The sequence below is a fragment of the Acomys russatus genome, chromosome 24 (assembly GCF_903995435.1).
Source record: "Acomys russatus chromosome 24, mAcoRus1.1, whole genome shotgun sequence".
Lineage (NCBI taxonomy): Eukaryota > Metazoa > Chordata > Mammalia > Rodentia > Muridae > Acomys > Acomys russatus.
The window spans coordinates 24,521,814-24,546,527 of record NC_067160.1 but is presented as its reverse complement, the minus strand read 5'-3'; the positions used below and the strand labels follow the sequence as shown (position 1 = coordinate 24,546,527).

Genomic DNA, 24,714 nt, shown 5'->3' with positions numbered 1-24,714 from the left:
AAAACTGCATTCATTGATAATAAGTGGAGACTTTGCGCTTGGGAACTGCTTATGCTTTTTTGGCTTTTTCAGACAGGGTTTCTCTGTGTGACCTTGGCTGTCCTTGCCTCGCTTTGTCGACCAGGCTGGTTTCATACTCACAGAGATCTGCCTACCTCTGCCTCCCTCGTTCTGGGATTACAGGCATGCGCTGCCGCTCCTGGCTGGGAAACGGCTGTGCTTAATGCTTCTGTTGAATATTGTTAGGTTTTTAAATGCCCCAATAGGTGACAGTTTTACTGTACATTTAGAAATACATGTAGATTATTGATGAAATATGAGTAAAACAGCTATTTAATTTCAACAAGTAAAAGCATGAAAGCAAGAGAATGTGAATGGTTAGCATATTTCACATAATAGAGAGAAGTAAAACTTGTCATAGCAGTTAGAAGCATTAGGCGAAGCTCAGGAATGCTGAGGAAGAACGTTAGGAAGGATTGTAGGAAACAGAAGGGTCAAGGACACTGCAAGAACATGGCCTACAGAATCAACTAAGCAGGACTTATAGGGGCTCACGGAGACTGAAGTGACAATCATGGAGCCTGCACGGGTCTGCTTACCTAGGTCCTCGGCATATATATTATGGTTATGTAGCTTGGTGTTCTTGTGGGACTCCTAATAGTGGGAGCAGGCTGTCTCTGACTCCTTTGCCTGCTGTTGGAATCCTTTTCCTTCACTTGATATGAGGGTATGTGCCTAGTCTTAATGTAACTTGTCATGCCATATTTGGTTGATATCCCTGGGAGGCCTGCTCTTTCCTGAAGGGAAATAGAGGGGTAGTGGACCTAGGTTAGGTGAGGGACTGGAAGGAGAGCAGGAGGGCAAACTGCATTTGGGATGTAATATATGAGAGAAGAATAAATAAAAGATAAAAAAGAAACTATGTTCTAGACTGCCCAGTGTTAAAGAAAGAAACGTAAATGATGTATACTGCTTGGCATGGAATTGTATTTACTGGCCGCTGGGTGAAGGTACCTTGAAGGTGAAAACCACAAATTGCTCTGTGCAGCTTACTGTGACAACCAATAGAGATTTGTTTCTCTTTGTGAATAAATAGGATCTTTTCGGAGAAACTTAGCCAGTTCATTAGCCTGTAATAGTATTAAAGGCAGTGGTCAGTTATTGGATCTTTTCGTGCCACCTACTCAACCATATCAAGTTGTTCGCATCTGAGGTGGTTGTGCTAAATTTGTTGTGTGTTGGGAAGGGAACAGCTTCATTAGGCAAGTGAAGAGAGTATGTTGCTCACAGCTCTCTCACCTAGGGATTTGAAGTCTTCTTCCACCTTCCCTCCCACTGTTATCTGTGAGTCTGCAGTGTGTTCCCATATCTCTAATCTGCATCTGTCTGTAGCCACCGCTGAAGAAGCTCAAAGAGTTTGCTGTTTTCTGTGATCCTTCAGTTTGTCAAACTAGTCAAACAGAGTTTGATATTCAGATTCTATTATATGGAATATCGTGGTAACAACAGATGTTAGAGTAATTGACAATAATCATTTTATAGCTAAGGTAGATGAGTAAACTTTATGCCCATTGAAAAGTTGTCAGTTTTAACTGTTGCTTTCATGCTTGATATTTGTAAATGTTTCCCTGATTATTTATTTGTATTGTAATTGGATAAAAAGGTATTTGATGCCTTTTCTTGAGGCTTTTAAAATAATTAGGTCTGTTTCATATGTAACTTTAATTCTAACTCCTATATTCTGTATATTATTGTAATTGATGGACTTGTTTCTAGGGTCCACCTACAGATGCTCCTGCCGTGGACACAGCAGAACAAGTGTATATCTCTTCTTTAGCATTGCTGAAGGTAAGTAAGGAATGGAGCTACTTGCTTAAGAGCCTCCTTTGCATTCCTTCTTTTACTTTGATATATTTATCACATTAATTCCCTCATACTTAAGTATCATGTAAGTATTATTTAGGGCACATATATAAAATAGGCTTTTATTTCCACAGAAGTAAAATAGGTTGGCAGTGTGGTGTGTGTGTCAAGATGTCAAATAAATGTGCTTTGTGCCCACATATCTTCCTCTTTACAGATGTTAAAACATGGCCGTGCTGGAGTTCCTATGGAAGTTATGGGTCTGATGCTTGGCGAATTTGTTGATGATTACACCGTCAGAGTGATTGATGTGTTCGCTATGCCGCAGTCAGGAACTGTGAGTAGTACTGTGTTAGCTGCTTCTTGTCTTTTTTATTATTATTATTCAAAATAACTTTCATCTCTTTATGTTTTTTCTTTGTAATAGGAAGCAGCAATCATAAGATTCGTAATACACATTTTATCTTGTATTGAATTAAACCATTAGTCTTTTAACTGTACCATGAACCCTTACAAACCAAATGAAAGTAGTACTAAGTTTTGTATTCTTTCCTTTAGTGAGCCAAACAAACTAGATTTAAAAATTAGTTGCTCTAATTACTCTGAACTTTTGATCGAAGTTTTTAGAAACTGTATAAAACTTAAGTACACATAAATGAAATGAGTCCTCCTGTAACCTCGTATTGTTTTGAAGTCTATGCTTTTTTTAAAATTATGCTATATATAGTAGTGAAATGACTTTCGGTTGTTAAGTAGTAAAATGTAGATTTTGAAAGCAATCTACTATCCTGTTTAAAATGTCTTCTTTCTAGTGGTAATGTTACTTTGTCTTTTATTTGCAGCAGTATATTTTTATAGGAAGTACTGCATGTAGAGTTTTCTGTTTGGGTACTTCTTTGTGGTTGTTGTTATTTTGGGTGTTCATTTGTTAGGGACAAGGGTCTTTCCATATAGCCCTTAGTGGACTGGAATACTGTATGTAGAGTAGGCTGCTCTCACACTAACAGAGATCTTCTGGCCTCTGCATTGGATTGCTGGGGTAAACGTGTGCTCCCATGCCCTACTGAATTTAAACACAATGTAAAGCCAATGCAATGGCTTATGCCTTGAATCCCAGCACTTGAGAGGTGGAGGAAGGAAATGAAGAACTCAAAGTCATCCTTGTCTTGAATAGTCATTTTAAAGCCATTTGGCCCCACATTGAAACATTGGCTCAAAACAAAAAATGTCAGCATTAATTCTACCTACTTTTCAGAACATCATGTGTACCATTCTCACTTGTGTATTCTCTGTGTTTCTTTCATGGTTATAAGGTGAAGGTGATTGCCCTGTTTGAGGGCCCTTACTATGAGCTTGCTTTGATAAGGTACATACTAAGAAATAAATTATACACACTTAAGTGATGCCATGTGTATATACACACACTTATGAATTAAGTGTTTTCTATAGAGTAGTTGCTATTGTATGCTACATATTTGCAGATAATACAAAACATTATGAAAATCTACAATGCTTCTAGATGAAGTGGGGTTTTTTGGAATTGGTTTGTTTTTCTGGATATCTGTTATACTTTTTGTTAATATGGTTATAGAAATACTATATGAATCACAAATTTATATTTAGATTTAAATCTTGGTATGCTGTTTCATTTTCTTTTTCTATCAGAATATATAAAATACATAAAAAGTAACTTTTGTTATAGGTAGTCCCTATGTAATCAGGAGAATAAATGATTCTTATGCATTATTATGCGTCCATGTAAATGCTTGTTTGACAGGGTAAGATAGGGCATTTTGATCCTTATGTTCACTGTGTAGTAGAATCAAAAAGCATTTCTTTTGGCTGTAGAGACAGCCGACTTCTGTACAGAATATGTCTGCAAATTCACCCCCTTGTACCTTCTCCTTGTCCTCCTAGTCCCTGGATCCCACCCTTTCTCTACTCCTCCTCATCCCCTCCCTTCACCTTCTCTTTAAAATAATGAAAACGAAACCTTAGTCTAGTAACAGTGCATATTCTTACTTTCCAAGGATTCCCTCTTTATTGGAATTCATATGCTCTTTGCTTTCGTGGGAAGGAAGGAAGTGTTTATATTAAACTGGCTTGCTTACCTAGATTAAACTTGTTAGATTTCTGATGTTGGAAGAAAGCCTTATAGGAGCTGTAGTGACACTGACCTGTAAAAGGTCATCCTTTTTGTTAATATTTTATTAAGATATTATTGTTAACACAAATCCCTTTTATTCTGTCTGCTAAAATTATGGTTTTGATTAAATTAGCAAAATAATGTCATATTTTAAGAAAATTGATTATGTGGTCTCTGTCCAGTAGGGAGTTTTTGTGATTGCTTTTTTATGATTATTCTTTAAATTATTTACATTATTGAAAAAAAAATAGTGTTCTTTAATACCTGAACAGTTGATGTAGATCTCATCTTGTTAGAGAATGGTATTAGAAGGCTTGGGCGCCATAAGCAGGCGTAACGTAAAAATCACAGTTTGTCAGTTATTTGGTACTTCTGATAAGTACATAGCAACAGCCATAAACTTTCAATGCTCTGAATGTTGTCTCAATAATTAGGTAATAGAAGTTTGGTACTTGGAAGTTTTAGAAATTTTGTTAATATAAGACTTAGAGTTCAGGGGGCTGGAGAGATGGCTCAGTCATTGGGAGCACTGACTGCTCTTCCACAGGACCCAGGTTCAATTCCCAGCACCCACATGGCATCTTACAACTGTCTGTAACTCCAAGATCTGACACGCACACAGACATATATGCAGGCAAAAGAGTAATGCGCGCGCACACACACACACACACACACACACAAAGGCTTAGAGTTCAGTCATTTGAATAGCTATCAAATGCATGTATCAAAACTTATACAATTATAATACAAAATTAGGGGTAGGGTTTTGTTGTTCCTTTACAGTGTGTTTCTATTTTTCCAGTGTTACCCAGAATTTTTTTTGTTTGTTTTTCTGTAATATAGGGTGTCAGTGTAGAAGCTGTTGATCCAGTATTCCAAGCCAAAATGTTGGATATGCTGAAACAAACAGGAAGGTAGGTGTTTCACACCACTAGCATTTTAACAGGTTTGGAAATATTCCTTAAATTATGAACATCATTTCTAGGGGAGGAATCAGTGTAATTGGTTTGCTTGGGTGATGCCTCTTGGCATCCTGATTGAAAGTCTACCATTCAGAAAATTGCCTTGTATTAAGAATCTCAAGCCAGGCATGGTGGCACACGCCTTTAATCCTAGCACTCCAGAGGCAGAGGCAAGCGGATCTCTGAGTTTGAGGCCAGCCTGGTCTACATAGTGAGTCCAGGACAGCCAGGGCTGTTACATAGAGAAACCATGTCTCGAAAAACCAAAACAAACAAACAAAATGATTCTCAGCTGTTTTGTCATAGGCTTGGGTGGTAATGTTCCTCTGTTTAGTGTCTACAGTTACTTTCTCTTCACTGTAGCTGACTGTTCTGTGTATTTGAGAATTGTAGCTGAATGCAGTTCTGAATAAATGTTTGTAGACATGAGTTTTAAAGACAGTTTCCCCCTCAAACTAAGTCTCCCAATACTTGTCATTCTCCTGCTCAGATTCTTCTACTGTGGAAAAAAAAGCCTCAAAATTAATGTTAGCAAAAGGCTCAGCAGCTGAGCAGAACAGTGCAAATTGGTTTTTGACTGAGTTCCTAGTTCTACTGCTGGTTTAATTGATATTTAATCCTTTCACAACAGTGGATCCTGGTGTCCATTGTTAAAAAATGTACTCTGTGCCTGGAAAACCCAGCTCCCAGAGCTAAGGAGTTAAAGAGTAGATATTTACTTGAATGCTGAAAGGGTAAAAACTGGCTCTGAGAAAGTGTGGTAACAAGGTGAAAAACTGAAAGGCTTATCTACCACTGCTAATGTGCATCTCTTAATGATAGCACTCCTTTGTCACACTTATTCATTTCCATGTTTTCTTGGTAATATGGTGTCCGATTTCAGAGTTTCTAATGGTGCTTTTTCACACCTGTGTGTTTTTCATCTTTTCTTAATTTATCCCCTGTTAGTGTGTTGTTTCTTTCCTCTCATCATGCATTGCTGTGTTCTGAGTCTGAGTGCCCTTTGTTTCAGGCCTGAGATGGTTGTTGGTTGGTATCACAGTCACCCTGGCTTTGGCTGTTGGCTTTCTGGTGTGGATATCAACACTCAGCAGAGCTTTGAAGCCTTGTCGGAGAGAGCTGTGGCAGTGGTTGTGGATCCCATTCAGAGTGTAAAAGGAAAGGTAGAGTCAGATCTAACTTCATTACTGTCTACTGGCACTTTGTATACACATACTTATAATAAAAATCCCTTTTATTTGAAAGTGTTCTTAACTAAACACACACATACACAAATGCTTTTTATTGAAATTATGCAAATTCATAAATGTGTGTCATGGTATTAGCAATTTAAGAAATTATGTAGGTATTTTATTTTTAGTTTGCTATTGTCATGAATGAATGTTTATCCTTAATTTAAAAAATTTAATAAATTTAAATGTTAAGCCACACTACAAGTCTGCTTTATACATTCTACTAATATTTTAATAAATATCAGCACATCTTAAAAATGTTCTAAAGGGCTTTGTTTTTCAGACATTGTGCAGGATACAGTCTGGATTTATATATTCCCAATATTTTAGACAATGAAAACTTGTCCCAAAGACTTGGTAATCAACAATTCGTGTATTTGGGGAGAGGACCCAGATGAATGATTAAATATAAATATGCTGACTGATTCTGAAAAGAGGTTAGCTTCCAGAGCACATTGGCTTTATATTGTTCTTTGTTGAAATCTCTTTTGTTCTTATTTAGTTCCCTCTATTCCCTCTCTCTCTCTCTCGCTCTCTCTCTCTTGCTCTCTCTCTCTCTCTCCTGTTCGTTCTTTCATTCTTTCTTTCCTCCTTCTTTTATTTCTTTCTTTCTAGCCCCATATGCCATTTTCCTATTTCCTGCCTCATGACAGCAGGGTGCAGCTCTATTATCACCTTCACAGAGCTGTCTGCAAATGTGAGAGGCAATTCGATTTTGCTCAACCACAGGGAGAGTGGATTAGAAAAACTACAGAACATACAGAAATTGGCTAGGTGGTTACTGCTTTAAAATACTGCTGAGGTGTCTTGTTTGAGCATGTACTTCCATTGTAGTGCAGAATAATTGTTAGGGTAAAATCACAGAACACTCATGGAATCCTTTTTATGCAGGTTTTACGAATAATTTTTAAAGCACTTAGAAATAAATATTAGCCTGTTATCTACCAGACCTCGAGTTTGATAGTGGTGTGGATTACATTTACATCTGCTCAGCAGCTGAAACAAACTGCATGTGATGCTAAAACACAGATGCTTTTTACTACAAATTTGAAATTGAATGTTTTGTGATACTATTTTATTATGATGCATAAAAATTGGGGTCTTCTTTAAAGATTGATCTTATGAGCTGTAATGCAGCTTTTCAAAGGCAGAAACTGTGCTCCAAAACAATAATAATACCAACTGATATACTAAGCAATTTAAGGTAACTTTGAATGCTTGCGTATAGTATCCCCCTGCATTTCAGTTTATTTGTCCTTTTACTAATAAGTTGTTGCTTAATACTGATGAGTGAGTTGAAAATCCTTATTGCATACTAGCTTTATGATGTAAAGTACAGTATAATTCTCTGTTGTTTATGGTGCTTTTTCTGTATTATGTGTAACGTAATTCAAATGTATTTATTATTCTAGAAATACAGAATTAAAACTTTTGAAACTCCCACCATAGTAATTTACAAGAAGTAATTAGTGCATATCTCTGAAGCTTAATTCTAAATAGCAGGTTTAACTTCAAAACTTATATTCAAGTATTGTGTAATTTTGAATTCCCCTTAGTTCTAGTTGTATTGTAATTTATATTAAAAATTAAAGTAACATTTAAAACTATATAGTGTAGGACTTGACAGTGTTGTTTAATTTTTAAAGGTATGTAAAATTATGAAATCATATGTATACACACCTAGGTTTATTAAGTCATAAAATATTCTTGCATTTAGAAAATATAGTTATATACCATTAGTGATCCTTAATGCCTGTTATACTCAAATTCATACCATTATATTACCTGAAATGACCAGGTCTTTGAAGGATATAGCTCATATGTATGGCATCTAAGTTTGGTTGTAACTTATTAATCTTTAACTGTAAGAGCTTTTGGCATTTTAAATCAAACTAAATGGCAGTAAATTTATGATGAGATAATTTAGTTAAACATGAAACTTAATATCAATGTATAAAAATGAGAAATAGTATTGTACTTTCCCAGTATGTGAGTTACCAAAACTGTCAAATATTTAGTAAAACAGTAGATCAGGAGTTAAAATGACAGTCTTTATGTAAATAACTAAAGTTGGAACTGTGTACATTTTAAAACCTTTCCTATATATTTTTACTTTTACAAATTCCAATATTAACTATGCTTTTGAGCAATTTAGATTAATATCAATTCTTTATTATCTTAATTCATTCCCAGTAAGCTTAGCTTTCATTTAGGGTGACCTGAGTATATTATAATTTATTGAATGATATCCAGGTATTAAAGTAATAATCATTTGGAGTTATTCCTAGATAGATACCACTACTGGTACTGTTGGTATCATTGTTACTGGTAAAAGTAAACATAGAAATCCAAGTCTTTAATTAGATAGGACTGAAGCTTTTTTATTTGCTTTTGAATAATAAATTGTATAGGCCCAGTTACTCTGGTTATAAAGAGTAACTCAGGAATGAAAGTGAGCACCAGAGGTCACTGTGCAGCCTTTTAGGGTAGTGTGGCAGGTATCACTGTCTGCAGCTTCCTGTATCCCAAGTCGGGCGAAGGAACCTCAGTTTTCTCTCATTCTAAACAGTAGTGTGTATTATTTATAGTAAATACTATGTGGATCCCGCCCCCCCCCCCCATGTGGTAGGTGTTCTATTAATTTTTTGTTAGATAGGTTTATTCCCTCGGACTTTGGTGACATCCCTAGGACCAAACAGTAAGACTACCATAAATAATAAAATATACTGTGTGATAAAGAATACATGCCACTTGGTGCATTATACAGCACAGATAGTTTTAAATGATACAAGAGAAAAATCTTAGTTCTTTGAATTTATAAGTGGAGAGTAAATGCAGAAATTACCAGTGAGCTTTTGATTTCAACTGTTTAATAAACACAATTTCAAGATTCTTCTTGAGTTTTCAATTTATTTGTAAAGTAACAAACACACCAAGATACTTCATGTTCAGCTTCAGGAGGCACAGTGCTGACCTCTGGCCTGATTTGCTGCGTGGCCAGCCTGCAGCAAGACTGGATTCAGCACAGTAGCTTTCGAAGCTGATTCACCCTGTAACACCACGACACTTCTTTTATGTGGGGTTACTTTGAGCAACATCTGAAAACTACTGTACAGCTTGGTTATACACTTGTATGTTATTTCTTTTAAAAGTATTATGATTTAGAGAATTAGCTTTCCCTGCGTAGGCTGCTGTTAGTGAATAGATGGCTGCTGCCTACTCACTCCAGCAGTCATAGAGCCTGTCTTCTGTTGAAAGCGTCAGAGAAACCATGACCATTAAACTAAAGAGTGGCTGGGTTTTCTTGAAACATGCTTATTTAACCAGATAAGAAATACTCAACAAGTTTTTGTAAATGGAATGTTTATCTAATTACAGATCAGAATCCCATATTTGTCAATATATAGTAAAGTATACTTTGATAGTGTACATGGTAAATACAGAGTAAATTAGCAAACGATGTGCACTGAGAAAAGCACTTTTAACTGTGGCTAAGCGTCGAACAAAACATCACTCAGAAAAACACTCTGCATATGGGACGAGTGTAAAAGGAATACTGTACTAGATGGTTTTGGTCTGGAATCATTCTTTCACAGATAGTAGAATTCAAAGCAAGATCTTTTACAAAACATGGAACACTGGAGAATAAAAACAAATACAGAAAAAATGAATTAGAAAAATGAATATTCTAAGGGCTTATCTTTTCCCCCACATATTTAGGAGTTGGGAAAATGTAATTTTCACAGCATTTAATGTTAATTTTAAGATGTTTTAAATTACTTAAATAAATAACAGTTCTACTTTTATTTCTTATTAAAAAACATGTATGTCTGTAAATCCAACACTTGAGGAGGCAGAGGCAGGTGGATCTCTGTAAGTTTGAGGCCAGCCTGGTCTACAAAGTGAATCTGGTACAGCCAAGGCCGTCTCAAAAACAAAACGAAAAAAACAAAAACCAAACAAAAGTATATAGAGACAGACGATAAAATGGTGGAGAGCAGGGGCTTTGCTCAGTCATGTCTAAAAATCCCATCGCAATATGCCCTTAAACAAGTTACAGGGACTTCCTGTATCCAATTTGTAGTAATACGGATATTTAGGGGTGATAGTGTGTGTATCATATATGTAGTGGTATTGGTGTACATGTCTTTTAGTTGCCATGTGATAAATGGTACATTATTAGTGTGAAAAGTAAGAACTACCTTTTAAAAAATTAACATTATTGGAAATTTTATAAAAATAAGTCTGAGTTAACCCCTAATTTTTTCAGACTTAGGAAGATGATGGTAACAGGTGCCAAAAAAGAGACCCTCCTTATTTCAAAATTTAGTTTCAGCTCATTTTCTTTTAGTAAGCGTTTTCATGAATATTTTTCCGGGTGGGTTAATGAAGAGGCAGGGAATGTATTTGACTGAGACTCTGACCTGTGGACTTGGTCAGTTTGACGTTCCATGGTGCTTAGATGTCATGAGGATACCTACCAGAGTACTACAGGTGCTGACACACTTCTACTGTTTGTAATCATTTAAAAGTCATTTATTTAGATGACGTAACTATAAATTTTTAATTAGGACTTTAATGGCAATTTTAGACTTAAAACAACTGAGGGATTAATGTTACACAGAGGCGGCATTTATTTCCATAAAAAGCTTCTGTGTTAACATACACTGAGCTGCTTGATACTGCCTTAGTGCTTGCTGTTCATTTTCAGTGGTGCGATTATATTTATAATTAATTTAAATGCAGCACCTATATTGGCTTAGGAAAGTAGAGTTTAAGATAGTGTCCCATTACCTTTAAGAATAGTATCGAGTTTCGGCTTACTGAATGCTTTTACTTCCCTAATCATCTAATTATCTGCAGTCATTCACACGTGCTGACCACTCTGTACCAGGTATGCTCTGGAGATACAGAAAAGAGTAAGCTCGACCTCTTACTTTTAGTATTAGTTTTTGTGGGTAAATAGTGGCTTTAATTAAGAAATCTTTGCTGCAGTATCACATGTTGATTTTTAAAATCATATTGATTTGACATTAGCTCTTTTCTGAACCTAGGCCTTACATTTGAGAGGTTAATGTGTTACTATAATTTCCTAAAAAGAGTGGAATTGATTATAGTGCTAAATTTCTTCGAAGACGTCAGGTATTGGTAGACTATTGGTTAGCAATAGCTAACTGTTAGTATTAGAGTAGCAGATGTTTACTGCCATGTTTTACATTCCAGTTGGGCTTACGGTGTAGTTTTTATTCTAAATGAAACAATGTACTATGAGACTTTCAGTTTGCTCTGCCTCTAGGAAGTGCTGCATGTATTAAAACTAAGCAGTGGTAAAGAAGCAGTATATATTGCCAAACCTAGGGTTTTTAAAATAGATAATAGATAGCTTTTTTTAAATACATAAAGTAGAACACAAAGAATTATTTTCTTGGAGTTTCGCATTTTGTTATGTATTTATTTTATGCCATTTTGGTGGACTTTATTGTTATCATATAACTGTTGTCATGCGTAGATATCCAGTACTAAATGAGCCTTCAACCCTGCTTTTGTGTAAGTGAAATTTAGGCTTGTCTAGCTTTTGTGTTAGTGTTGTTAGCATGTCACATAGCTTGCTAATGACTAGTGTACTGCTGGCTTCATCGTCCGTATAGGTGCAAGTCATAGTCCTATCACATACATTGCAGCAATCTCATTCAGTTTACTGGAGTTGTATAAATCTAGTCTCCTCGTTGATGAACTGATGCAATTTTGCTTATAATCAGTTACAGTTTACTTCTTGAAAAGTGAAATGGCTTGGAAGGAAATTTCTACCTATTAATAATCAAATTTTAAAATGGTTAAGTTATATATAGGAATTTAGTTGATGTTTTACATGCTAAATACATTTGCCTTTTGAGTAATTACTGTCAAATGACAGTTTGAAGGGCATAATTCGATTTTCTTTAAAGCCCATTTCTTTACCTGCCCGTTGCCATGCTACCACCTAGTCTTTAGTATTTAGGGGAATTTTTCATCTTTTATTTATGTGGACCCTTCATAGGAGCATCAGTTTTATCATCGCAGTTTGATACTAGAGCAAGATCTGCAATCACTTGTTCATTTTGTGTAGGCTGACTGTGGCTACCAGAGACAGTTGGCACTCTGAATTGGTATCAGACCAGCAACCTATAGGTGATGGGCTCTTGAAGCTCATTAGAAGTCCCCTAAGGAGCTCAAGATTAACTGTGCTATTTGTTGCCTGTAAGTTGAGAAGCACCCATCATGCACGAGTAAAGATTCTAGACATTTGTCGTCATACGTGTGTGTGTGTGTGTGTGTGTGTGTGTGTGTGTGTAAAACAATTTAAAAGGCCATGAGTATTTAAGAGAGCAAAGGTCAGTGGTGTGCATGGGAGAGTTTGGTGGGAGGAAAGGGAAGAGGAGATGATATATTATATTATAATCACAAAACTATTTTTAAAAGAATACCATTGTTTTAGCCACATTCTTTTGTTTTATTTTTAAAGACTTTTCTAAGAAGAAATATATCAAAATGTATCTTCTTAATATCCTCATTTTTCCCCATGTACTTGGTGTCTCAGGATAGCAAATTTATAATTATGATTTGGTTCTTAGGGTAACTGTTTACATTGTTTACTTTATAACAATGTTTCTAAACACTGTTCTTTGTTAACTGTGTCAGGTTGGGTGCTACAGGGATCATATATCAAAATGTGATTAGACATGTGACAGATTTATTTGGAGAAAACACCAGTCATGGAGAAAGGCCTGAGGAAGGTGACACTGGGTAGTGAAGGTCGTAGGCTGATGGAGAGTGGTTGAGTCATAGTTACTTCTCAAAGGTGTCTTTATTTTGGCAGAGACGGCTAAATTCTTGTGGCATGGTTGTGTTTAGTCACTGACTGGGAGCCCCTCGGGATATTTTGCCTGGTATGACTGCCCGGGGGATTAAAAGGTGCAGCAGCTGGACTTTAGAAGTCAGCTGTGCAGTCCACAGGAGGTTCTATTAAAAGAGAGAGAGAGATCTGAAGGGAGCAGCTCTGTGACCACCGCAGTTCACAAGAACTGTAACGACAAGCACACATATATTATTTAATTTTATTACCAGCTCCGTGAAGTATTCATGTGCAAACAAAGAGATTAAGACATTAAGTAACTTGTCTTCAGTCACTTGGCTATAGGTGATCTAGAATTTTAGCTTTAAGAGGAGACTGACTCAAACTCCTGTACTATACTGACTTCCATGGATATGCTAAAAAGTTCTGCTGGTTTTGCTTTCATAACAAGTAAATTCTTTTCACAATGTTTCGTGAATCTAGAAATGTTTAATTACTTTTGCCATACAAGTTTCTAAAAATCGATTTGTTTTCATTAAGGCATATATGTTCAAACCTGTGGGTTTACTTTTGCATTCTGATGCACGTCTTCACTTGTCAGAAAAGCACATTATGCTGCTTCTGCACTAGCCCTCTTCTCCCTAGTATATTGAAATTGTACTACAGATCTGTAGCACAGTAAGCAATTCTCTGAGGATGAAGAAAGAAACTGTACATTCACAGAGGAATTTCTTTTCCAGAGCTAAAATTGACATTTTATAAATAATTTCCGTGTTTCAAACTTGAGACCAGGAAATCACAGCATTTCAGTGATATGCATTTGGCATGAGTCAGTTTTAGTTCTTAGTGCTTTTCATTGGAAATGGCATAAAAAGTAAGATATCTCTGAATTTTTTATGCTGTGGGCTTACAAGAGAGAGAAAATGTTTTTATCTTATAGACTCGTGACAGTGCATAGCAGCAGAAGTAACGAAATGGTCACAACCCCCCACAGTATTTCCCAGGTCACATTCATTCTTAATTTTTAAAGAATCTAGAAACAAACTAACAGTTGATAAGCAGCCATTTCCAGACAGCAGTATTTGGTATGGTGCAGCTTTTCTTCCCATGTTCTCATTTTCACAGTGATTTAGAGGTGGGTCTGTATGTCACTGGGGTTATTACATGCTTTTAAGTATGTAGCTTAGCTGATAACTATGTTTTCTTTTCTCCTTTATCATTTTTTTCTTTCTTTTATTTTTTTTTTTTTAAGTAACTAGCATTGCTCTTGGCCTTAATTCTTTAAATTTATTTATTTCTAACTATAGGTCTTAGGCTGACCTATATTGTTATATTAGAGTCTGATTATTTACATCCTCCTACCCCTTTGAGCTCAAGAAAACGATTACATCATAAATGTTTGAATATCAGTTCTTTCTTTGTTGTATGTTTTTGGAAACACTTCTCTTGATCGTTAATTTTGGTGTAAGTATAGTGCAGATACCACTGAAAGCTATTATGAGAGGAAGAGGCAAAGAATAACAGTAACCTCTGTTGAAGTATATACGCAGTAAAATACCTGTTCATTAAATTACATTGAGCGTTGCTTTTACAACAACAACAAACCAAAACTTTCTTTGAATACAAAACCAGGATTGGAATGCGATGCTTTAGAAATTTAGTCTGCTCTTTTATTGACCTAGAGAAACACAGGTTAAAAAATTGCATATTGAACGAACTGTGGTATACTCATAAAAGAAGTAAAAAAAATATGGATTAAACTAAATTTGAAAATAATTACAGCTTAAATCCTAAGCTAGATTCATCATTAAAATGAAATGATAGGTCCTTGACCCTTGGGTGTGCTTGGAATAAACACAGAGCTCAGTATTGTTTTCAAAACTATTTTGATTTTGTAAGCTAAGACAGATGTACAAGAAAGATGCAGTTTTTATTTTGTATTGGCAGCTTCCAAATATTTAGTATCTATTTCCAAGAGTTGCAATTAGTAAAGCAACCATGGTACTGAAGTCTGCACATCCCACAGCTAATTATATTTGCAAGGTCAGAGTGAATACATATTTTCAGAAAAATAAAGGGTTATATAAATATGTGTCTTCTACTTGGCTGTTATATCACAGTTTGTTGATCTGGAGTATAATGTGTACAATTCACAAATTTGTCTGATAACAGAAAGTGGTGTGTGATTGTGTTTATTTTACTAACCAGTATATTCACAGCAATCACTTCCAAATATCTCTCCAGTAAAGATGTGTTAATTACAAAACAGACAAGGTCTTCTATTATATTAAAGCTACTAACAAGAAGACAGCAGGAATCACACATGTAAATAGCATCATCAACCCCTATTTTAGTCCTCTGTTTTGATCTGTGAGTTGCGCATAGACCAAAGGTGCTATTAAAGACTGAGTGTATGAAATAGGCAGCATTATATGAACAAAATTTATTCAACAAGAAAACAGACCTTTAACATGAATTTAACAAGCCTGAGAAATTATAAACTATCATATGCTGCAGATTCATGCAGTGATAATAAACAAAAAAAGGAAAGTAAGAGGTTTCCCTAAGCTAGCCAAACTGCTAATGGTTTTGTTATAAGCTGTCTACTGTTGCGCTGACCTCTGAAAAGTCTCAAGGCACTTGTACCAGAGAAAATTAACTGGTCAGGCTGGAAATAGAGAGCCAGCAGCTCCTAGGGCTTCGACATGGACAGGGATGTGTTAGTTTCTTCCTTCAGTGTGGAGGTTGTTGTTGCTGTAAGGAGGTGATTTTGATGCAGCCAGCCTGCCTGCCTGCCTGCCTTCCTTCCTTCCTTCCTTCCTTCCTTCCTTCCTTCCTTCCTTGCGGTTAAATTTTGTGGTGCATAAGACAAACTGGTTTCATGTATATACACTTCAAAGTGAGCCATTAAAAACAAGCAGAATGCTTTAAAAATGCACTATTCTCCTCCATTCAGTGCCTTAATTCTTGGGGTCTCTTTGTTTAATATGTTGCGTTTTGATTTATTTTCCTAACTATGAGTGACCACTTGCTGTCCTTCTGTTGCATCATTCTGTAAATACACAAACATGGAGAAACGCCCTGAACTTAAACACACCTCCAAGTTCTCACTAGGGCTTTTTCTTGAATCTTACTGTGGCATAATTAACACCTTCTTCACCCATTGCTCATTAGTGTACTGGACAGTAATGAGTCTATTTTGATAGGTTGCTCTAAAGCAGAAATCTACTTATTCTCACAGCAGAGAAGGCAATTATAAAATTGTACAGAAACTAAAATGTAGAATATATTGCCATATTTATTTTTTATTGGTCTGCAGGATTTTGAACATGTTAGTTTCCTTAAGACAGTTGCTATAGTGATGGCAGAAAATTCCTTTAATCTTAGTGTAATCATTTCTATTGCTGTTTAGGAACTATCAATCTCAACATGTCTTTCATATGGGTCATAAGTTACTAGTTGAACAACATATTAAATTCTTTAAGCTTTGTTGTTATGTACGTCATTTTTTTTTTTTTTTTTTAATTTCAGGGTTTAAAAAATAGGTCAAGGTATCCACCTAACTGACCTAAGTGGCATTTTCATTTTCTTTTATGATATTTCGCACCTGCTTACAATATTCCATAGACATGACAGATTTTTGCATGAAAATTGGTGTCTAATGTTTTAGTTTGAAAGCAGTTGGCATAAAAATGTATGTAAGCATTTCATTGGTATATTACATGAATTTTTTTTTCTAGAATGATTTTTACTGAACCCTAAGAATAGAATCATAAAGCATTGAAAAATGCCTGATTTGCTGTTTTATATTTACAAGTATTAGTTAAAAGCTATTGCTTAGGGTTCTTATTAAATACTTGGCTGTGGAATTTTGGAGAAAGTTCAGACTACAAGAATTAAAATTAGATCAAAACATTATTGTTGTTGTTATTGCTGCTGCTGCTGCTGCTGCCACCGCCACCACCATCACCACCACCTCCACAACCACCATCACCACCACCTCCACAACCACCATCACCACCACCTCCACAACCACCATCACCACCACCTCCACAACCACCATCACCACCACCTCCACCACCACCATCACCACCGTTATCATTAGGACAACAGGAGCATACAGAGACCTTAGACTTACTTGTAATGTTTTGGTCTAATTTTATGTTTGCTCTAACTATAATCTTTAGACTCTTCATTGAATGTAAATAACACTTCTTTGAGACAGGGTCTCACCAAATAACTCTGTCTGGCCTCAAATTCATAGAGATCTGTCTGTTTCTGCTTCCTCAGGATTCTGGGATTAAAGGTGTGAATGCTGGGATTAAATGCATATACCACCAGGCTGGGCTAAAAAGCCCTTATGATAGATTTTTAGGCTTGATTATAGTACAGTTGGCTTAACTTGAAAATAATAGTTTTTAATATTTCAGTGTATTAAAACAAAAGTTGTATAACTGAAAATGAGTCCAGATAACAGTAGACTTTTTAAACACTCTTGATCTCAGTTGTTTAATACGTGAATAAAGAAGTACTAAATTGTCTTGTTTCAAGATTGTCCTGTAAAGAGGCAGTCTGTCTTAGTATCACATGGTTTTACCTAAAACTTCACATTTTAAACAGCTTTAAGTCCTTTCAGATTCGAAGGATGATTATAAAATGTCAGCAATAAGATAGTGGGAAATAGCTGATTCTTACTAATCTCTTTATGTATAAGAGCTAAATAACACAATGCTGGGTTATGGAGGACTTTGAATCTTTAGTAGACAAAAAGATTTATATATTTTTTTTCTATGAACTTGTAGCCATATCATATTGTTTCTGGCTGAAAGCATGGGTGACCTTGGTTTTCTTATATTGTGCTTCCTAGGGCTTGGCAGTGGCTTGGATGTTTAAAGCCATCAGACAGGGTATAAAGTATTTCAGAGTCACAAGAAGTAAAGGGTATCTGACTAGTAGAGAACACATGGGCAAATGACGCGCTGGCTGCAATTTTGTTGTCATTTCAAGTACTGTGATGGCGTAATTGATGTGACAGGGCTGGGTCTTAGATGTAGTCCCTTAGCTTGTGCTCACTTTCAGTTTTAGTTTCCCTGTCATTCATTTTGACTAGGAAAACTTTAGGTAACAAATAAGCACAACAATGAAGGTTATTTGATATATGCTTAGTAATGATGTATTTTTAATAATAAAGATGCTAAGTTAATATTTTGCTGCTTCATGAAAATCACAATAATTGGTGTCACCTTACATTACAAGATAGAGGGTGGTATACTGATGGCACTATCAGCAGGAGGTTCTTTTTATTAATATTATAATTAAATGATTTTCTGGAAATAAGCCAGAAACAGATGCAGGTTGATCTTGCCTTGTCCACTGTTGCTTGGCACCATCACTTGTTTTTTTATTTTTTTAAAGCGCTGACTTGACACCTTGTTTTACAGGTTGTTATTGATGCCTTCAGACTGATCAATGCTAATATGATGGTCTTAGGACATGAACCGAGACAAACGACTTCAAATCTGGGCCACTTAAACAAGCCATCTATCCAGGTAATGATTATATTTGATAATGTGTTAAAACTGTTTTATATTATTTAAATGTGCTGTAATTATTTTAAGGTCTAATTTTTAATTTTTTATAAGCTGTCTCAGTTACTTTTGAGGTTACAGGTTTGAGCCTAGCCTGTGCAACATAACAAAACCTACATATTTTTCCAAAAGTTAGATTTGCCTCATATTTCAATTTTTAGTAAAGGTTTAAATTTTTCTATCATGGGCGTATAGGAGAACCTCTCTATTGATCATATCTTCTATCTAGTTAGCATCTAAGAAGAGGACCAATAAAAGTTTCAAGTGGGAGCAGTTAGCTTAGCCTCTATTGGTTTCTAAACAGCCTTCAAAGCAATAAAAAGTAAGGGAGAAACAAGCAGTATATTTTATTTAAGAGGCCCCAAGAAACAGTTCTTAGGTAGTATTTAAGTCTTTCTTCTTTTTTTTTGTTTTATCTCCACCTTTGATTACAATCCTGTGAAACACATGTAAACATTACTTTTGATAAGTTTATATTTTGTTTGTCTAGTGATATCAACTACCACTGTTGTTAGGTAATCAAACACTTAATATACCTTTAAGTGACAAGTGTTTTCTTTGTTCATTCAGCTGTCTCATTGTTTGAATACAAGTCTTTATTATCTGTAAGAAATTATGTTAAATGTGTTTTTAAATGTACAGTGTGTGTGTCTGTGTAGGTAATTATTTCTCTAAAGATTAATTAATAGGGCAAAAATACCATTTTGATTAAATAGGACACTCAGGACAAAGACATTATAGTAGCTACTGCTATTCCCCTTCTGAACCCTTGTTTTGCCCTCAGGTTGTCTTTGGGGAGTTGTGGCATTAACAGTTCACCATGGTCCAGCCGTGGTTATACTTGATAACTTTGTATTTTTACACAGCTTGGCTGTTGTCATTCATTCTAGCTCTTGACCCTAGTGAATGTTTTGTCTCAACAAACTCAGGTATGTTGCTTTTGGGAGAAAAATTTTTTTAACAAGTTAAGGGGAAACTACAGAGAGTAATGAGTATGAAATAAGCTGCTAGTGATTTTGATTGGGCACAGACAAGCCTGTACTTGCATGTTCCAAGAGAATATATTACTGGGCCTGTTTAGCCCATGGTAATGACCTTTCTCATACACCCCCATAGCATCATCCTGCTTCATTATTTTCTACAAAAGGTTAAAAAGCATCTCACGATTTAGAATCATTGTGATTACTACATGGTATATTTCTGCCAGAAGTTTTTTACTAATTGCAAGTCAGCAGCCACCTGTTGCATATTTCCTTTTTTAAATTAAAATACTGCCTTTTAGCTTTAAAGACAAAATCGATATTGAAATCTGTTTCTTCTGTACTAATCCACTTGGTAGTGTTTAATCCTACCTTCCAGCTTTAATTAAAAATTGCCCTTTTGAAACAGCTTTCCAGCTTAAGTTCAATGAGTTTTGTACAAAAGCTAAAGTGGCATTGTTTTCCATATCCTTTTAAATTTGTCTTGCCTCCCAATTAGAATTTGTAAATATATTTATTTCACAGTAGTGCCCAAAAGAGTGATATCAATCTGGGTGATTTACAATTTTAAGACAATTCAATATTAAAACACACAAATAGGATCAAGCCAAAAAGGGACACACCTTAAAATACTTTAATTTTATAAGACAGTCCATAATAGAATTTGAATGTACATATGTCAAAATTTTAAGTCAGTGATTAGAATCCTTTCAGAAACACCATGCCTTTTATTATGAAAGAAAGTTAGTTAAGAGGGAACTTGTTCCTAAGACAACTTAGAAGTAAGTGATAGAAGTCTGACAAGAGAGAATAGTGTACATTCTGGAAGTCACTGGTAATTTTCTAGCATTGGTTTCTGTTATACTTAAAGACATAAGAGAATATTGTGATCGCATTGTAACTAACAGTCACAGGAAAGTTTAAATGGGTTAGACAGGTTCTCCATTTAATAAGTACATGTTGGATTTGATTATCTCTCAGTAGTAGAAAAATGGGGACTGCCCCCCCCCCATGTTGTTCCTTATCCATATTGGTGTATGCACTTAATCTTAGCATTCAGGAGGCAGAGGGAGGCAGGTCTCTGAGTTCGAGGTCAGCCTAGTCTACAAATTGAGACCCGGACAGCTAAGGCTACACAAAGAAACCCTGTCTGGAAAAACATACAAAACAAACAAAGAAAAAAAACCAAAACCAACCAAAAAGCCCACAAACACCAAAAACCCATCTTTTTGAAGAAAAACCAGAATCTTTACAAAGTGATATTTTCTGTGTGTTTTGCCTGCATGTATGTATGTGTCCCACTACATGCTTGGTACTATGGAAGTTGGAAGAAGGCATCAGATCCCTTGGAACTAGAGTTTGGATGGTTGGAAGCCCCCGTGTGAGTGCTAGGAATTGAACCAGGTTCTGTGCAAAAGCAGCAAGCGTTTTTAACCTCTGGCTAATCTCTCCAGCCCAAGAAAATACTATTTTTAAGTGCTCATGGCAATATTAAAGTAGTTAACAGTAAATTTATTTTGGCTCTTAGAAAAGCCACTGTTCTAAGTATAATTCCTAAAACAGTGCTACTGGCTTCTAGATTAATACAAGAAAAACAAAACAAAACAAAAACAAAAAACAAAAAACCCTTGACTATCTGTTTAGAGGTGGCAGTATTTTTTTTAAGTGATTAAATATTTTTTTTAAGCTCCTTAAATGTCATGCTAAAATTTGAAGTTGTTACCCATATGGACATTTTATACACATTGGTGCTCAATGCATGCACTAGGCTTTGAATCTCCAAGTGTAGCCCTGAACATGCTTGCATTTGATACACATTGGTGCTCAATGCATGCACTGGGCTTTGAATCTCCAAGTGTAGCTCTGAACATGCTTGCATTGTGCAATAGAGTTAAAATATTTGAAAGACATAATTTTCAATAACTATAAAATACAGAGTTGTAAAACTACAGTAGTGAAACTACTATAAACATTTTCTAGATGAGCTGTTTGAGTTACTGTTAATTTATGCAAGAACTGGTAGATATTTTCATTCTTTTATATTATAGTTGGAAATATAATTAACTACATTTGGCATAATTCATATGTTGCCTCTGCCATTCCTTGTTTCGTTTTGAGACAGAGTTTCACTTTGTATCCAGTCTGACCTGGCTCCATGTTGCCAAGGCTGGCCCCAAACCCAGAATTCTGCTTTAACCTCTTGAGTTTTGGGGTTACAAGTATGTGCTGTAATTCCCAGCACAGTGATTATAAAACACCTGCTGTGCCCACAGCAGGTAATGTATGGAGGGTTAGCCACAGTTATACTGATTCTATACCAGTGGCTTTCAATCTCGGGGTCACAACACCTTTGGAAGTCGAACAACCATTTCATAGAGGTTTCCTATCAGAAAAAAAAAAAAACAACAGACATTTACATTACAATTCAAAACAGTAGCAATATTACATTAATGCGTAGCAACAAAAATAATTTTATGGTTGAGGTGACCAGAATATGAGGAACAGTGTTGAAGCATCGCAGCATCAGGAAGGTTGGGAACCAATGATCTATACAGTCCTCCTGTGTTAGGTCAAAAAGCTTCTGGCTAGTTTGTCTATGATCTGGGATGAACACACCGGGTAGGATATGCAGTAGATGAGTAAGTAAAGCTGCAAGACTGTTGACTGTATTTGTTTTATCATGAACTTGCTAATCTTTTATAGTGCTTCTGTTGTTTTTATTATATTTATCTGAATAATATAATTGAAAACCAGATAGTGCCACCAAACACTAGGTTGCATATTTCATTGGCACTTTAAAATGTAGGCCTGCTGTGGATTCAGTGGCTGGGCTCTGGGCTTATTAGTTAGAATCACTGTTAGCTTTGTCCACCTTGTAGATTGTTTGGTGCAGTTATTGTATTGCACAAAGGTTACCAAGTTTCACTCTCCAGTCAGGCTGTGTCTACTTAGAGAAATGTTCAGGCTTACTAAATCTCTACCCAGAACATAAGCCTGATGTGCTCATGCTTAGGGAATCCCTGAGTAGTTCCAACTTCTGATTGGTAGAATGCAGCATTTTTATTCAGTGAAAGGTGATCTGCTACTTCTGGTAATTTTTGAAATAGATAGGGATTTAATAGATTTTCTTAGTGACTAAATTTCATATACCAGCCATTGAAATCAACTGTTGCTTCCTATTGGCTTTATAGGTTAGTTTTATAGAAGTTATTAGTAATGTGGAAACTGATTATCCCAGGAAGTAACAAGTGTTTTGATATTTAACTTTCATATTTGATATTTAAAATTTAGTTTTGATTGGGTGTTCTCTCTTTTTGCCAGAAAATCTCTCAAATAAGATTCTTCTTAAAAATATGTAGACTTGGTGAGGTGGTGGCGGCACATCCTTTAATCCTAGCACTTGGGAGGCAGACACAAGTAGGTCTTAGTGAGTAAGAGGCCAGCTTGTTCTACAGAGTGAGTTCCAGGACACCAGAGCTACACAGAGAAACTCTGTCTCAAAAGACAAACAAGCAGACGCAATGACTTAATCTCACCATTGAATTGTAGTGTGAACATGGGTTATGGAGTCAGTGGGTTCAGATCCTCATTACTACTTTTTATTAACTATTAATTAGGATAAATTAAGAGTGATGTCCTTAAAAAAAGACGTATCTGTCATGTACACACAGAACAAGCCTACTAGATTATTGCATTAGAATGTGTGGGGTTTACAGCACATTCTAGGCGGTCATTAGATAGTCACTTCCCCACCTTCTCTTCTCTGTCTTTGCACTTTTAAGACTTAGACTGTAAAAACCCTAATTAGAAAGTGGTAGTTACTTGTTTAGCTGTGTCTTTATTTCCCAAAAGTTAACCCCAAACCCTTTTTTTTTTTTTTTTAATAATTGTTTAAAAAAAAATTACAATTCTATGCTTTTTTGTCTTATAAGGCTAATAATGGTGGGGAGATTTTACACACACACATATATATATATATATAACCACAGATGAACTTAGGTTGCTAGAGTTAGATATTTAAGCAGTATATAACATAGTTACTTTTTTTTTACTTTTTTAAAATTGAAAATAATTCTTTTTCCCTGCAGTATATTCTGATCACTGTTTCTCCTCCTCCATCTGCTTTCCTATCATTCCTACCTCCCCATTTACCCAACACCAAGCCCTCATTAGAAAACGGGCAAAAAATAAAAAAATGAGAAAGTAGAAAAGAAAAAGCACAAGAAACACATACACACAAACAGGACACATAATTGGAAATCATAATATACAAGTGAAATACCAGAAAGAATAAAAAATAAAAATGTCTAAACAAAGCAATTTCAGACAAAAACAATCTACAAAAATACCATTGAGTTTGTTTTGTGTTGGCTATCTGCTGCTGAGCATGGGGCCTGCCTTTATGTATATGTGCTTTGTACAAATGCCCAGTGAGCCTCCATTGGAGAAAACTACTTTTTTCAAGTGGTTGTCAATTGTAGATAGCTTCTTGGTTATGGATGGAAGCTTGTAGACACTTCCCCTCTCAGCCGTGGGACCCTGTCTATCTTGGACCTGTGTGTGCTGCCACGGTCTCTGAGTACATATGTGTACTGTTGTGTCTAGAAGACATTGCCTCCTTGGTGTCATCCATCCCCTTCGCCTCTTAGAATCTTTCTGCCTCCTCTTATGCAATCATTCCCTGAGCCCTGAGGAGTGGAGTTTGGAAGTGGAAGACCTCTCATTTAGGACTGAGTTCTCAAAAGTCTCTCTCTGCACATTGTTCAGTTGTGGGTCTCTGTGTTAGTTCACATCTATTGAGAAAGGAAGCCTCTGATGAGAGCTGAGAGGTACACTCATATATGCTTATAGCGGAATGTTGTTAGGAACCATTTTAATGTGCATTCCTTTAGCAGAACAATAGTATTTAGTTCCCCATATAGTTACTTAAAAAAAAAAACAGCTTAAGTTTTTGTTTTTGTTTTGTGTGTGTGTGTGTGTGTGTGTGTGTGTGTGTGTGTGTGTGTGTGTGATATTAGCTTATTTATCTTGGAGACTGAGTACAATGAATATAAATTCTGATAAGTGGAATTTTGATTTCTTGTCACTGGATTAAGAGTATGAGTGAGGGG

General features: G+C 35.8%; 1 protein-coding gene across 1 annotated transcript in view; it reads left to right on the top strand.

Annotated features, from left to right (window-relative positions):
• The window catches only part of Psmd14 (proteasome 26S subunit, non-ATPase 14), an 82,070-nt gene that overhangs the window by 38,204 nt on the left and 19,152 nt on the right, over positions 1 to 24,714 (top strand). The window contains exons 3-7 of the mRNA XM_051167081.1: positions 1,777 to 1,848; positions 2,081 to 2,200; positions 4,853 to 4,923; positions 5,984 to 6,134; positions 18,477 to 18,584. Of these exons, the coding sequence (XP_051023038.1) occupies positions 1,777 to 1,848; positions 2,081 to 2,200; positions 4,853 to 4,923; positions 5,984 to 6,134; positions 18,477 to 18,584 (522 nt within the window). The remainder of the gene's footprint in view (positions 1 to 1,776; positions 1,849 to 2,080; positions 2,201 to 4,852; positions 4,924 to 5,983; positions 6,135 to 18,476; positions 18,585 to 24,714) is intronic.